Genomic DNA, 15380 nt, shown 5'->3' with positions numbered 1-15380 from the left:
ATTTATTTATTTATTTATTTATTTATTTATTTATTTATTTATTTATTTATTTATTTATTTATTTATTTATTTATTTATTTATTTATTTAAATTACATTCCATGGTATTTATGCAGTTATGAGATGAGGAAACTGGGGAAAGTCCTGTAGCAAGTCAACTTCAGCATAAATTTTTACTTGTCTGTATGCAATAGGTACGTACCTTAATTAATTATTAAACATGTATGTACAATTGTACATGTATAATAATTCATTAATATGGGGAACAAACAATATGAGGCCGAGCACAGAGCTCTGAGGTAAGCCTGATATTTGAACCAATTCATTAGTTTTAAAACTTTATAATTTTACAACTAACTGATGATTTTATTAATATAGTATACAGGATGTCCCGGTCCTTGATACAAAAAAGTCTAGTACAAATAGATGAGGTCAAAATAATAGGCCTTCGTTAACAAGTTGCGGTCCCTCAAAAGTGAAAATAAAAAGTTATTTTTATTGGCAGTCTCTAAACCATTAACTTCAGCATGATGCAAATTTCGTGATCGGTAACACATGCGCACAGCTTGTTTTTGATGTTGTAAGTGAAACTTCATTATGTCCAGAACGCCAGGGACTGACTATGCCCAATGGTTAACAACCCAGAATTTTTACATAGATGACAATCGCAATCTGCCAGTATCAAAAATAAGTTCCCTGAAGAATTTGCCAACGATAATACCCTTTTGGTTCAACTCGGTAAAATTAACAGTTTAGGAAATATTTGTGATTTTATGTCACAGTGCACATCGAGCATCGCCTCCACCATTTCTTGTTTTTAATTTTTAATTTGATATAATCGCTATGTTAGAACAGTACATATTTTTATAATAAGAGCCTAGAAACTATTACTGTCTGCTAGTGTAATTTTCACTAACAAAATTTGACAAATACACTTTACACATAACACGAAATAGAAAAACAAAACAAGAATAAGTTAAAGTAAGTTAAAAAAATAATTTATAATAAAGAAAACTATCAAAATACATTTCCAATATTTATTTATTTATCCAAACAGGCAACAATGGCTAATTACAAGGAACTTAAAAACGTAGAAAATAATATAATCAAGTAATACAGCATGAAGATAAATAACCTAGGCGTATCAACAAAGTTACAAAATAAATACAACGGTCAGCAGACAGTACATACTTATATATAACAAATTATCATAAATTATCAAATGAATATATAAACTTTACAGATTTTATAAATGAACTAAAGGAATTAGAGAGGTTCACGTAATATTTACTAGTAACCTGGTTGATTAAACGGAACAGCGACAGGAGAGGTACCTACAAATTGGGTAGTCTTACGAGTGGGGATGTGGATAAGTCGTGCATTCTAGTATTTCTCGGGTGAATATTGAAACAGATTAAGGACGAGTACGGGTTATCAATAAGGGAGTTTAGTACTTTGTATCCGAACAGGAGTATTGCAATAACACGCCGATTGTACAGTGAATTGATATTTCGCTTTACATAAGTGAACACTCCGAGTAAAATTGTAATCCGGAGATTATATTTCTTAAAATAAAGGAATCTTAGAAATTTTTTCTGTACTTTTTCTATACTTTCTGCATATATTCTAGGTACGGAGGGATCAATGAAGCATATTCAAGTTTAGGCCAAACTAAACTATTATACCTATAATGAAATGATCGAATTAAAATTTTTCGATTCCCTCAATACAAAACCTAACGCTTTACAAGCTGACGCAGTTATATTTTCAATGTGCAATTTGTATGACAGTTTGGAATCAATAGTTACACCTAAATCCTTAACATAATCCTGCCTGCTTAATTCCATCCCATTCATTAGATATCGAAAAAATATTGTTTTTTTATTGCGTGTAAAATATATAGTAAGACATTGTTAGATATTAAAGCCAAGTTTATTGGTTCGACTCTATTCATAAACCTCGTAAATATCAGCTTGAAGTGATATAAAGTCATTGGGGCATTCAGTACGCTTGTAGCATTTCAGGTAATCTGCAAAAATCAAACAACTTCAATTATGAATTTTGTTAGCCAAGTCATTAATAAAAAAATAAAAATAAAAGTGGCGCAAGTTAGATCCTTGAGGGACACCTGGACATGGTCTATACTCGTTAGAAAAAAAACACAATATTTCACGACAAACTTTCTCTCTTGAAGATATGACACTATCGACGCAACCAACAAGTCGGCTACTTCACACGCGCAAGGTTTATTTATTATCACCTTATGGTCAACTCCCTACTCCAAGATATGGTGTGTAAAAGTTAATAAATTGGTAGACGTATCTCGTTTTGGAATAAAACCATGTTGCTTTGAACTAACGATACTACTGAAATGGTTCCATAATAGAAAATACAGTGTTTGTTCGAATACTTTAGCAGGAGCAGGAAGGACTGCTATCGGCCTATAATCTTGAATATTTGACTTTCGCCTGACTTGGGCATTGGACGGATTATTGAAATTTTCCGTAGATTAGGAAATTTATTGTGTTTTATAATTAAATTATAAATAAATGGTAGAGGTTTTTTTTAAGATATTCTGAACAACCCTTTAACACATACGGCGGTATGCCTATGGAACCCGCCGATCATTTAGGTTTTAATTTCTTCATGGATAAGTCATAATCTGCTTCAGTAATTCGCCCTACGCGTGACATATAATGAACTGAAAATATACTACTATCGAATTCGTAGGTCGCAGATTAGTCAGAATATACGGACGAAAAATAAGTACTTAGCAAATGAATTAGAAATTTCTTCCACTGGAATAATATTCTCGTCGCAAAAAGTTGATGCAGCGGAGCATGACGATTTTTTATCTTTAATATACTTAAAAAAGTTTTTAGTTCTTTTCTGACTGACTTTAATTTACTAAATTGATTTTTTTTCTTATCAGGGTTTAAATTTCGTCTGTAAACTATGGCGGATACTTGTTAGAGCCAAATCGTGAAATATCTATTTTAGGAATAACGGCATCAAATATATTATTGACAATAGCAATAAAAATTGCTAACCACGACATCAACATCATCTTGTCCAGTAACTGCCAGCCAATTTGCATCTCGAAAGGCTATTGAGAGATCTAAGAAGTTAGGTAGGTACAGCGTTTAAAATTATATTGTTTCATATTTTTCGTAGAACATTTTTGGGAGGCCTCCCTACTATTAACTTCATTTATATTCATTATACCAAGCGCCCCGCGGGCCGGTCCCTCTTCAGCGCCATAGACGAGGCGAAGATAACAGCGTAACCGAGGCAGGAGCGACTCGAATATTTGAAGACGAAACTTCAAAATAATAATAAATCAATGGATTTCACTACCTAGACAATTCTGATTGACGTAAAATCGAAACAGAACTACATGTCAAATTCTAAAAAAACCCATCACCTTATCAAGACTTCGATGATAAACCACATTTTTTACAGTTTCATTACCGATAAGTTTTTTTATTACTATTTTAAGTCTTTTTTTCGATTTATTTCACCGATACTTCCAACAGGTTTCTGGTTTTTTACATTAATTTTAAGATAGAACAAACAAAATTCAGCACGTTTGTAAAGAGAATTGAAATACCTTTAAAATGATGTGCCACTTAATATCCCGTGTCATTTAAGATACTTGAGGGGGTTGCCACCCTGTTTAGGGGGATGACTTTACATCCATGAATTTATGATCAAAAGATGCCCCCCTTGAAAGCAAAATCGACCTGTTTCGGGGTTTTGCGGAAAAAAATATTGCAATGAAAATATTTCAGGTGGACTGTTTTAATTGGGCCACCTTGTATATACCGTTGGATTCAGGAAGAAGCAGATATTCCGAAAATAGAATAATATACAGGGTATTTCATTTAAAAAAAATACAAGTTCGGTACGTATCTGGAACGGCCGGACTGTGTAATTTCTATTTTCACAAATTCATTAAATTTATAGAAAGATTCCCTGCAACTTTATTATAACTATTTTTGTCTAATTTAAAAAATAAAAAAGTTGAGAGAGGTAAAATGAATAACCATGTACTTCAGTGGCATCTGATAGTGCCTGGTGAATAGGGTTGGAGTGGGGATATGCTCTCTATGCGGTAAACGAACGAAGTCAGTAGTGTTGTTGTTTTATCGAGGATGTCAAAATTTTCAAAATTGTTCATGTATACAGCAATGCTGAGTTAATGGATGATTCTTATTTATGGTGAAGTTAAAGAAAATGCAATGCACACACGCCAAATCATGACACTTTTACAGCTGTGGTAATTTACGTGTAAATTTTGGACGAGGTCGTGGCCCCGGGCGACCACAACGTATTTTAGCAGCTGAAGAACAAGTGTTGAATATGCTCCGTGAAAATCCCCGAATAAGTACAAGGTAGATTGCTAGACAGGTGTCTGGAGTATCCCAATCAACAGTGTGCCCTGCAAGCAAAGAAAAGAAGGAGGGAATGTATTGGTAGTGGTGGTAAGTTTTTCACTTGACGGAAGTCGACCATTGAATTAGCAACATTGTGCAGGTCATTTCATGGCGGCTATTGTTTATATATACAGCTGAAATAATGGTGATATTTGTGCATTGTTGAAGTTAAGGCTTACGTGTATTTGTGTTTTACAGTGATTAGTAATAAATAATATTTGGTATTAGAATAAGTAATATAGACAAATTCAGTATGGTATTTTATACGGTTTGTCTCATAGTGCTCGAAAAGTTGGAGTAATGTTTCATCGGTAAATTGTTCAACTCAAAAAAAAAAGTTTTATTTTTTAAAGAATATAGGTACCTACTTGAAATCTTAACTTAACTTACTTCAGTTAAATATGTAAATGGCAGCATAATCTTTCAATTAAATTTGATGATGAAAGGCAGCCATCTTTGTTTTAAACCACTCTTCCAGTAGCGTCGTTATAAAAATATAAGTTCTGTGATGAGCTTTATATATAAAATAAAACAAAAATATAAAATACAATTTACTCATATTTTGAAACTAGACTTAAATGTGACTGGAACCTATAAATATAAAGTAAAACAAAAAATTAAACTCATCATGAATTGTTTTTCGGTATTACAAAATCTTTATCGTTTGTAGGACAAAATTAATGAAGTCTCCCAACAAGCAAGACTTGGTTTTCAGGCTGGTTTGTCCTCACCTGCACCTACTATTAGTAATACTGACCCTATGAATATAAACGATGAGCCAGAGCATTCACATGAACGAACATCAGTTGGGGATAGTCTAGGGGATAATACAACTCGAAAAATTAAATTACGACGACAGATAAGAAATTTATCTGCCATCAACTTAATGAAATCTCGACAAATACGACAACTTCAGAAAAAAACAGGGTTCCAAAAGAAGCGTATTTTTAAATTAACTTCAGTCATCAAGGAATTGCACACTGTATACTGTTTGAACCATAAATAATTAATTAATTAAAAACGTTGACAAACCCCTTCATATAGTGTTGGCATGCTTCGATTAAACCTTCCAGGGATCAAGGACCCTATACCTACGGATTAATGCGGTCAGTTACTTTAGTGCCTGTTGTCCTGTGTGGAACTAAGAATAGTGAGTTAGAATCGTAACTGCTAAGGATACAGACGTGTCCCCATAAAGACTACATATCCATAGATCTTTACATTTATTGTACAACACATATAATATAGAGACATTTTACATTAGCTGGTACGTGAATAACCACTAAATAAAGTTTAATAGACTATATGCCTATTATTTACAACATATAGTAATGTAACTGCGCCAATGCTATGTTTTCCCCCACCTAAATAAACCACTTTATTGCACTTCCGTCGCGTCCACGTCATAATACATTCCCTCCTTCTTTTCTTTGCTCGCAGAGTGTGACACTTACTATACGAAACTCAGTTGTACCCTTGACTATATAGTGTATATACTCAAGGGTTATACCCCTATCATATCCAGCGTTTTCAAGCACTGTTACCAGCGGATTATCCACGAGTTAACTTTCGTGAGTGATTATTGCAACAAAATGCTGAAAATCCCCAATTTACTGCCGATGTACTAGTTACAGATGAAGCTTTATTTACTCGAAATGTAATACAGGGCATACACAATACACACGTTTGGGAACTCGAAAATCCGCACACAATTGAACTGGATCACTTCCAATACCGTTTTTCAATGAATATTTAGACAGGAATTGTTGATGAGCGTTCATTTTGACCAATCTTATGGATGGGTTACAATATCTCGAATTTATTCGCAATGACCTGCCCGCCCTTCTTGAAAATGTACCCCTACCCGTCCGACAACGCATGTGGTTTTTACATGATGGGGCACCTCCTCACTTTCGGCTAGATGTTCGATATTATCTCCATAAAGTGCACGGATTACGGACGGGGTGAACAGGTAGCATGGTCTCCGCGATCTCCCGATTTAAACCCTCTTGACTTCTTTTTGTGGGGTCATCTAAAAAATGAGGTGTTGCTGCGTTTACAAGAACAGCAACCAGGAGGTTTAGTACGGCAAAATTGGATAAGGCGTGCTCAAATGTGTGTACACGTCGCGCGACGAGGGACAAAATTTCGAGCAGCTTTTAATAAGGTATGTGCTACTTTTTTATACCTAAATTTCATGTTTGTAATAGCGTTGAACGAGGAAATAGTATTTCTCACTCAACGGTAATCAATCAAGTATAGCAATTTTTCTTCAAAATTAGTGTAACAAAATTTTATTCATTTTAAAAACACGTTACTTTGCTCAGATCTATCTATCTTGAAGTTTATTTTAAAGTAAAAATGCTGCAAATCAGTTTTGCGCGGGTCTCGGTTTAATCACAGAACTTTGGAGGTTTTTTCTTGCAATATGTGACATTACCTCTTTGCATTCCAGCGGCGTGCAATTAAATACCTTCAAATAGTTTTCAGTGTATGCGTATATTAATTTTTCTTTGCATTACCATATTTGTACATGTACGTTGAAAATTCCCAATTTTTTTCGAATAAGTTTTGAATCACCCTGTATAGCGCTGGTCGAACTTAAATCAAATAATGCAATATCGGATAAGAAGAATGCAATGTTGTTTGGTGTTCATTGACCTCTCTTACTCTCTTATAGGTATCAGATTTAATTTTTTACAGATAATATAAAGGCATTAGTTACATGTTCTGCACTATTTTATCACTATATTTTATTTTTGTTCATCTGTACTACAGAACACCCTCTAGAATAGAAACTGATTACTCAGCATTTTTACACACAGTTGATAGCAGCGCCTTAGGTGAATGCGATCCAAAGTTTCGCATTTAGCGTAGACAATTACTCCTGATCTGTTACTGAAGCTATTCAATAAAAGAAGGCGCTACTTTGAGCGGTAAATTCGATTTTTACAAATTTGATTAATATTTATGTTTTAGGACGAAAAGTGAAGCTTTAAAGTACTAGTAAATTTTTACGGCAAAAGCGTAGTCGAGGCCGTAAAAATTTACGAGTACTCTAAAGCTACTTTTCGTCCATGGTACATACAATTTGTATGACTTTATTTAAAAAATCAAATAGTATTTATTTATACTATGGTAATACGTGGGTTACCATAGAAATTTCTTTGAAGTACTAGAACTTTTACTTTATCGTCCTAGAACTTTAAAGTTCCATTTTTTGTCCTAAAAATAATTTAAAAAATGGTTCACTATTGAACAGTATGAAATAAAATCTATTTATAAATTTGACTATTAAAAAAATAACTAAAATTTTGCATAAAAATAAAATAACCCATCTCTTATTAACAAATCATTTCAGGTAAACGTGTAAAGTGTATCAGTGTCAACGGTGGATTCTTCGAACAATTACTTTAAATCATAATTACGTATTTTATTTGTTTTATTGTTAATTGTTGTAATAACACGAAGAAACACTTGGTTTGTTTCGCTTTTTAATTTCTCATATTATCAAAACATAGTGTTCGTTAAATCGATTTTTCTCGAAAACGGATCGAGATACCAAAATGACACAAGAGTACATAATTAATGGAAAAATGATAGCTCATTCAAGTTTTGAATCAAGTTTCACGTTAAATATACAGGGTAAAAAGTTATTAACTAAATTTTCGATAAAATTGGTCGTAAGTGGCGCCCTCTATGAGCAATGCTGAAATTACAACACGCATCTTATTCGTCGCCTAAAAAAATATAGTTTCACAAATTTTCAAGTTCCTAACCTACATATTTTCAGAATAATCGCAAAAAAAACGATTTAAAATTTTAACTTTCAACACCCTGTATTTCCGAAACTATGAACTTTCGGATAAGGCATGTTTGCGCCAATGGTCACCATTTCACGTGTAGTATCTTCAGCTTTCGATTTCCCATTGTTAATGAATCACCCTGTATATATTTGATTTTTGACTAGAATTTTGAATTTACTTCTTTTTGACGTACTTGGCCTGTCAAAACAGTCACTAAACTAGAAACTCCACGCCATATTATTGTAGCTTTCCAGAAAGGTAAGAAAAAATAAGTAACTTTTATTATGATTAATTTAATGATGTCAATCTCACAAATATTATGGCGTTTTTAAATTCTGAGGGATATCTCTACACCGATCTTATAAACTTTAAAGAAAATATATATGCGATTCTATATAAAATACTACGAAACATGAAACAGGAAAGGAAAAACCACTTATAGCACACACCTCAGAATAGAACTGGAAATGAGTGAAAACGTACCTAATGAAACTACTGTGTACTGCTTAATTTTTCAAGATAGGTAGGTTATTCCGCTACAATCCCATGACAAACATTTATTAGACAGGTTCATTCATAAACCGGTTATTGCGGTTATATTGCTTAATAGTATTTAATGATTTTGACGCGAGGTACTACGTTAGAATAAAATGATCCCTAGGTATAGAAAAATCTTTCAAGAGTACATAGAAAAACTTAAAGAATTAAGAAGAGACACTGATTGATTAAAAGCGTCTGTCTTGAAACACCTGGCGAATTTAAAAATATTCCACTAGTGTTAGACATTTAAGGAAATCCAAAACAATAGTAAATAGTGAAGGAACTGAGTGCTAAGAAAAGATATACCGCTACTTGTTTATTTAAAGTACCATTTTCCTTTCATATGTTATCCCCGCAGTTACAGAAGCAACCATTATGGTTAATAGAAAATCATGACGGTCTTGACTGGGATGCTGGATTAGTATCATTACACAATCATGTTTGCTTTCATCCTGCAAAAGTACCCAGTCCAACGGACAGTATTTACATAAAAGAGAGGGAAAAAGCAGAAATAAGAAAAGTTCTAGTAATAATAATAATAATAATAATAATAATAATAATAATAATAATAATACTTACTATTATAATACTTACAATGTATATGTAAAATATTATTTACAAGTAAATAAATAATTTCCACATAAGGCGAACCTTGAGCGTGGTCTAACAACTAAGATTTTACAATTAATACAAAATACACATACAGGTATATACACATCACAAATATTAATTTAACATTTATGTCAAATACCCAAATACGTAATTAAGTAAACAACAAAACATGTTTTCTTTCGTTTTCCGGAAAAAGAAAGATAATAATGAGGAAAAGCAAGGGGACTATATTTTTAAGTATGATTTTAAAATTTATTGCATGCTATTTAATAAATTTGAGATATCTTGCTTAGTCTTTTCGTTCAAAAATATTTTTAGACGCTTTTTAAAAGATGTATATGATTTACAAGATTTAATATCTTCTGGCAATAAATTATACATTTTAGGTCCGAGGTAATAGTAGGATTTTGTAAATTTTGTAGTTCTAGGTTTAGGAACTTGGAATGAAGTTTCACGATGTCTGGTACTGNTGGCGCGAATGATACATACAGCATGTTATTTGACCTTGATTTTAAATATATTCCGTTAAATGTTAGAGATAAATATTGCTTGAGAATGTCACCTTGAGAATTTGGCTTTGATATTGTGGTGATATTGGAATGAATACAACGCATGCTTGAACCGCTGTATATATAAGGAATGGAGTATGTATGAAATTCATTTGTGAATAACGATCTCAGAGTGATATATACTAAAAAAAAAGGAAATATGCTTTTGTGCGGTACCTGTGGTAAAACCTTTACGCGTAGTGACAACTTGCGTCGCCATGAAAGGGAATCTTGTACTCCCAGTGAACCTATGGCAAAACGGTTGAAATTACAACATGATGAGCAATCAGCGAACAATCAAACAATTAAATGTTGTGATAAGCAAATACCCAGGAATCAAATACATGCGCATCGAAGATCATTGGAACATAAAACATTGTGTTGTACTCCAAAATCTGATGGCGTTCAAATTATTAATACGGCATTTAAGTGCAGAATAATAAGTTACAGGGTGTATAGTGAATCAAAACATACAGACTTTAATGAGTTTTTTAGTCAAGTGAAACCTAAAATAATAAGTTTGTTGGAGGATGTCATTAATGTTCATAAATCCATAAAAGTGAACATGGAAACGTTCGCAAAATACATTCTACAAACCCGTGACACTTGCGACGTAAAATCCTTTAATAGTTCCAATAGGATTCTAGACGAGTCTGTGGATTTAGATGACATTTTACAAAAATTTATAGATATGATGACTGTCGTAACTGATGTGCCTAAAATATAAATAGTTTTTGTTGTTGTTTACGTTGTTAGGGTAGATGTTTTTTTAAAAAAGACGTCTCCAAAATATTTGCAACCTTTTATGTATTATTGAAGTGGCTAATGTTAAAATATATGTCCAGTTTTTAATGAGCCGAGAGTGTCCTTTATTTTGAACCGTCTAGGCTGGAAATACGGGTAGTATTTCAACGGCGAGGCAACATTTGGCGACCGTGACAGGACCTGACAGTTCGGTGAGTGAAAAACTCAGGATATTTTTCCATTTTCATTGTGTGCCCTTTGAGGTCATAAATTCTGTTATTGTCTATTCGTAATGGTACAAGAGCCGACAGTCGCTATGGAAGCCAAGAAGAAACATAGGAAAGTGCTTCGGGCGAGTTTCACCAAAGTTGCCAACGAATTAGACACTCTATTACAGGTTGACAAACCTGTGCACTGTGATGTAGAAATCTCTTGGGAATGTCTGAAAGGGAAATTCGATGAATTACATGCGTGTGAGAATCAAGTTTATGAGGCCCTGCTGGAAAGTGCTACGGAGGAGCAGCTTATGTCAGAAATTGACAGCAGTGACGCCTACCAGAGAAGGTTCACCGATCCACGTCTGAGATGTAATAAGGTGCTTCAGCCGGGACACGCAACTGCGGAGGTAGATGATATGATCTCTTTGGTATCAGGAAGTTCGGGGCATTCTACGCATCTAGGGGAAAGTGGAAAAGGTAAGCGCAAATTTAAACTCCCGCGAATCGAATTTAAACATTATGACGGTAACGTAAAAGACTGGTTAGGGTTTTGGTCACAGTTCAGAAAGGTCCGTGAGGATCCCGATATAGACAGTAGTGACAAAATCGAATATTTAATACAAGCCACAATACCGGGCAGTAGGGCGCGGCAACTTGTAGAGAGTTTTCCTGTGGTAGGAGAAAACTATGACAAAATTGTGGAATGTATGCAGGCTAGGTTTGATAGGGACGATCTACAAATTGAAGTACATGTCAGGGAGTTATTAAAACTAATTTTGGGTAATACAAGGTCTTCCCAGAAATCAGATATCTCCAAGCTTTACGATGAGATCGAGACACAACTTAGAGCGCTTGAAACGGTAGGAATAACTTCGGATAAATATGCAGCAATGCTCTTTCCACTGATTGAGTCATGTTTGACGCAGGACTTGTTAAGAATTTGGCAGCGTTCATCTTATAACTCGTCTCAAAACGGTGCCGATTCTACTTTGTCTTTAACCGCGGATGCTGCACTTGAAATTAAACTTAAAAATCTTATGAGTTTTTACGAGCTGAAGTAGAAAAGGAACAAAAGATCTGCTTGGCAAGTGAAGGTTTCGGTTTGTTAGACAATTCTGTTAGGTCAGGCAGTAGTGTTGATCATAAAAAGAAGTCTGCAAAAGATCTCTCAACTGCAACAGCAGCTGGGCTGCTAAATGCTTGTGTTGCCAAGTGTATCTTTTGTGCTGGATGTCACAGTAGCGATATGTGTTTCAAAGCTCAAAAAATGGGTTACGCCGCGAAGAAAAACATTGTAGCAGAAAAGAAAGCTTGCTTCAAGTGCCTAAAAGTTGGACATCAGTTAAGAAAATGCCGCAGTCGATTGAGGTGTGTTGTCTGCGGACAATCACACGCACCATTGATGTGTCAAAGCTTACCTAGCATCAAGCAAGAATCCGATGGTGCAAAGCTAAGGATGCACGTGGATATCAAGTTATGAAAATCAAACAAGTAAACAAGTTTTTTTACAGACACTGCGAATTACTTTAAAAGGAGCTACTGGTACAAGAAAGGTTAGAGCCTTGATAGATAGTGGATCGCAAAGATCATACATATTGAAAACTACAGCACTAGCGCTTGGTTTGAAGCCTAAGTGAATTGAAAAGATGCATTGTCTATTTGGCGGTCAGATGTCTACCCATATGCATTATTGCTATGATGTTGCTATGGTTAATGGGAAGTACACGAAGAATTTTGAAGCTTTAGATCAACCATACATATGCAACGAAGTCGCTCCGATTTTCAATGGTCCCTGGATGGAAGAATTTAAACGTTTGGGGGTTAGTATCAGCGATTCAGAAAACTCTGGCACTATCGAACTTCTGTTAGGAACAGACATTATTGGGTCATTGTACACCGGGAGACTCCATAAAATACAATGTGAACTGACTGCAATGGAAACCAATCTTGGGTGGAGTAATGGGCCGAGTTTCAGCGTCCAATATTCGATCCAATGAGACAATGACTGTTCTGTCTCTATTTGCAAATCCATCAATCGCAGATTTGTGGCAATTTGATGTACTGGGAATACATGAACCCACTGAAAAGAAAACTAAACAAGAAATGGCTAATGCAGCGAAGGACTTGTTTCTTCAAACGGTTACCATAAACATGGAGGGGAGATATGAGGTTCGGTTACCATGGATTGAAGGACATCCCCCGTTACCAACGAGTCACAGTGTTGCCAGAAAGCGGGTAAGAGCTATTATGCACAAATTAGAGAGGGATGGCTTAACCGAACGCTACGATCAAGTTTTCTGCGAGTGGGAATCCCAAGGTATAATCGAGCGAGTTGAAGGAGAAAATTATGGTCACTTTTTGCCGCATCGACCAATATTGAAAGAGGGCTCTACCACCGCGATAAGACCCGTATTCGATGCTTCAGCACAAGAAAAAAACAGTCCTTCTCTAAATCAGTGCCTGGAGAAAGGGCCTAATTTGATTGAATTGATACCTTCTTTATTACTCAGATTTCGTGAATTTAAAATCGGTGTCATTTCAGACATAAAAAAGGCATTCTTGCAAATTAGTGTGCATGAGAAGGATCGAGACTTTTTAAGGTTTCTTTGGATTGATAAGGAGGATCAAGAGTTTGTTTATAGGCACAGACGTGTTGTGTTTGGTGTCAACTGTAGCCCGTTCTTACTTGGAATGACAATCGAACACCATTTGAAAAAATGCATGGATAATCGTGGAAGCATGGACGCTGAATATTCTCGGGAAACCATTTGAAGATTATCCAATAGTTTTTATGTTGACAACTGTGTTACGAGTTTACCAGATAAGCATAAATTGAATAACTTTATAAAAGGATTTATATCTGCAGTGGCGGAAGGTCAGTTCGATTTGAGAGGCTGGGAATTTTCTGTAAATTCGGACTGTGAAGATTTCAGTGTTCCTGTTCTCGGAATGAAATGGTTCACTAAACGAGATGTGTTGACAATCAATGACAATCTTTTTAAATCTGCTTCAGATGATTCAGCTGTCACAAAAAGATTGATTTTATCCATGTCACAGAAGGTATTTAATCCTATAGGAGTCACTGCCCCAACTACATTGGTACCAAAATTATTGCTGCAGAAGTTGTGGGAAAAGCAAATACCTTGGGATACGCCGGTTGACGATGAAGTCGCAATTGCTTTTCGAAATTGGCTCACAGGATTACCACATCTTCTCGAAGTAGAAATTCCTCGTTGGATTTCTACCGATTCTAAAGATGTACAAAACTTGAGCATCCACGTCTTCTGCGATGCCAGCCAAAAAGCATATGCTACAGTGGTATATTGCAGAGTCGAAAAGGATAAAAATGTATCCATACATTTATTGGCTGCAAAATCTAGGGTTGCGCCATTGAGAAAATTAACAATTCCGCGTTTGGAGCTTATGGGAGCAACAATAGCTGCTAGACTTTATAAGCAAGTTGCGGATAACCTTACAAGCAACTTTGATTGTTTTTTCTGGTGCGATTCATCAACTGTTATAACATGGATTCAGAGCCAGGAGGAATGGGGAACATTTGTGTGGAACAGGGTTAATGAAATCAGACGATTGACTCCAGCAGAACAGTGGTGTCATGTACCCGGAGCATATAACCCTGCAGATCTTCCATCACGAGGTTGTTCTCCCAACCAACTTTTGGAATCGAAATGGTGGGAGGGTCCTAGTTGGTTGTATCAAGATAGAGCAGATTGGCCATCCGAAAGACCGATTGTTAATGAGGAAGAGATCGCCGGAGAACGAAGAAAGAAGCTAGTTACAGTACTTGTAAATACAGAACATTCCGATTTTTGGCATCTATCTTATTTCAGTAGTTTTACCAAAACCGTCAGGTTGATAGGTTGGGTATTCAGATATTTAAACAACGTTAGGTATCCCGCCAAAATACAAAGAGGAGACTTGTCAGTTAACGAGTTAGATGCTGCTGAAAATTTTATTTTTAAACTAGTCCAAACAGAAAGCTTTACCAATATCAATGATAAGAGAATTAGCGGTCTTTGTCCTATTTATGATCAAACAGGAATAATACGCCTGAAATCAAGAGTATTCAATCGAGAAGATACAGATAATTACAGATTTCCCATCATTTTGTCAGCAAGGCACCTGTGGTTAACAATTTGATACTGGAATCGCACAAAAGATCATGCCATGTCGGAACACAAGGTTTGCTTTCCCTGTTGCGTGAAAGATTTTGGTTATTAGGAGGCAGACGCATTATTAGATCACTCTTGAAGAAGTGTGTTATTTGCAGGAGATTTACATCGAAACCGTTTACGGTAGATCCGCCCCCACTGCCCGTCGACAGAGTGCGAGATGCTGTGGCGTTTGAAATAGTCGGTGTGGATTTTGCCGGTCCTTTATACCTAGCATCAGGAGAGAAGGCTTGGATTTGTTTATTCACTTGTGCCATATATCGGGCCGTTCACTTGGAGTTAACATT

General features: G+C 35.3%; 3 protein-coding genes across 3 annotated transcripts in view; 2 read left to right on the top strand and 1 right to left on the bottom strand.

Moving 5' to 3' along the window:
• LOC108915365 (nose resistant to fluoxetine protein 6-like) overlaps positions 1 to 10613 on the bottom strand; it is a 50447-nt gene extending 39834 nt beyond the window's left edge. The window contains exon 1 of the mRNA XM_023457237.1: positions 10539 to 10613. Coding sequence (XP_023313005.1) covers positions 10539 to 10613 — 75 coding nt within the window. The remainder of the gene's footprint in view (positions 1 to 10538) is intronic.
• A 2291-nt stretch (positions 10614 to 12904) lies between these two features.
• Positions 12905 to 13675, top strand: LOC111693097. Its single transcript, XM_023457236.1, has one exon. It carries the CDS (start codon positions 12905 to 12907, stop codon positions 13673 to 13675), a length of 771 nt encoding a protein of 256 aa, XP_023313004.1.
• Positions 13676 to 13852: 177 nt separating this feature from the next.
• On the top strand, positions 13853 to 15061 carry LOC111693096. The gene has a single exon (XM_023457235.1). The coding sequence runs from the start codon at positions 13853 to 13855 to the stop codon at positions 15059 to 15061; it is 1209 nt and encodes a 402-aa protein (XP_023313003.1).
• The last annotated feature ends 319 nt before the right edge of the window (positions 15062 to 15380 follow it).

The sequence above is a fragment of the Anoplophora glabripennis genome, unplaced genomic scaffold (genome assembly GCF_000390285.2).
Source record: "Anoplophora glabripennis isolate ALB-LARVAE unplaced genomic scaffold, Agla_2.0 scaffold1272, whole genome shotgun sequence".
In the NCBI taxonomy this organism is placed as follows: domain Eukaryota; kingdom Metazoa; phylum Arthropoda; class Insecta; order Coleoptera; family Cerambycidae; genus Anoplophora; species Anoplophora glabripennis.
The sequence above is the reverse complement of the archived record's forward strand: the minus strand, read 5'-3'. Positions and strand labels throughout refer to the sequence as shown.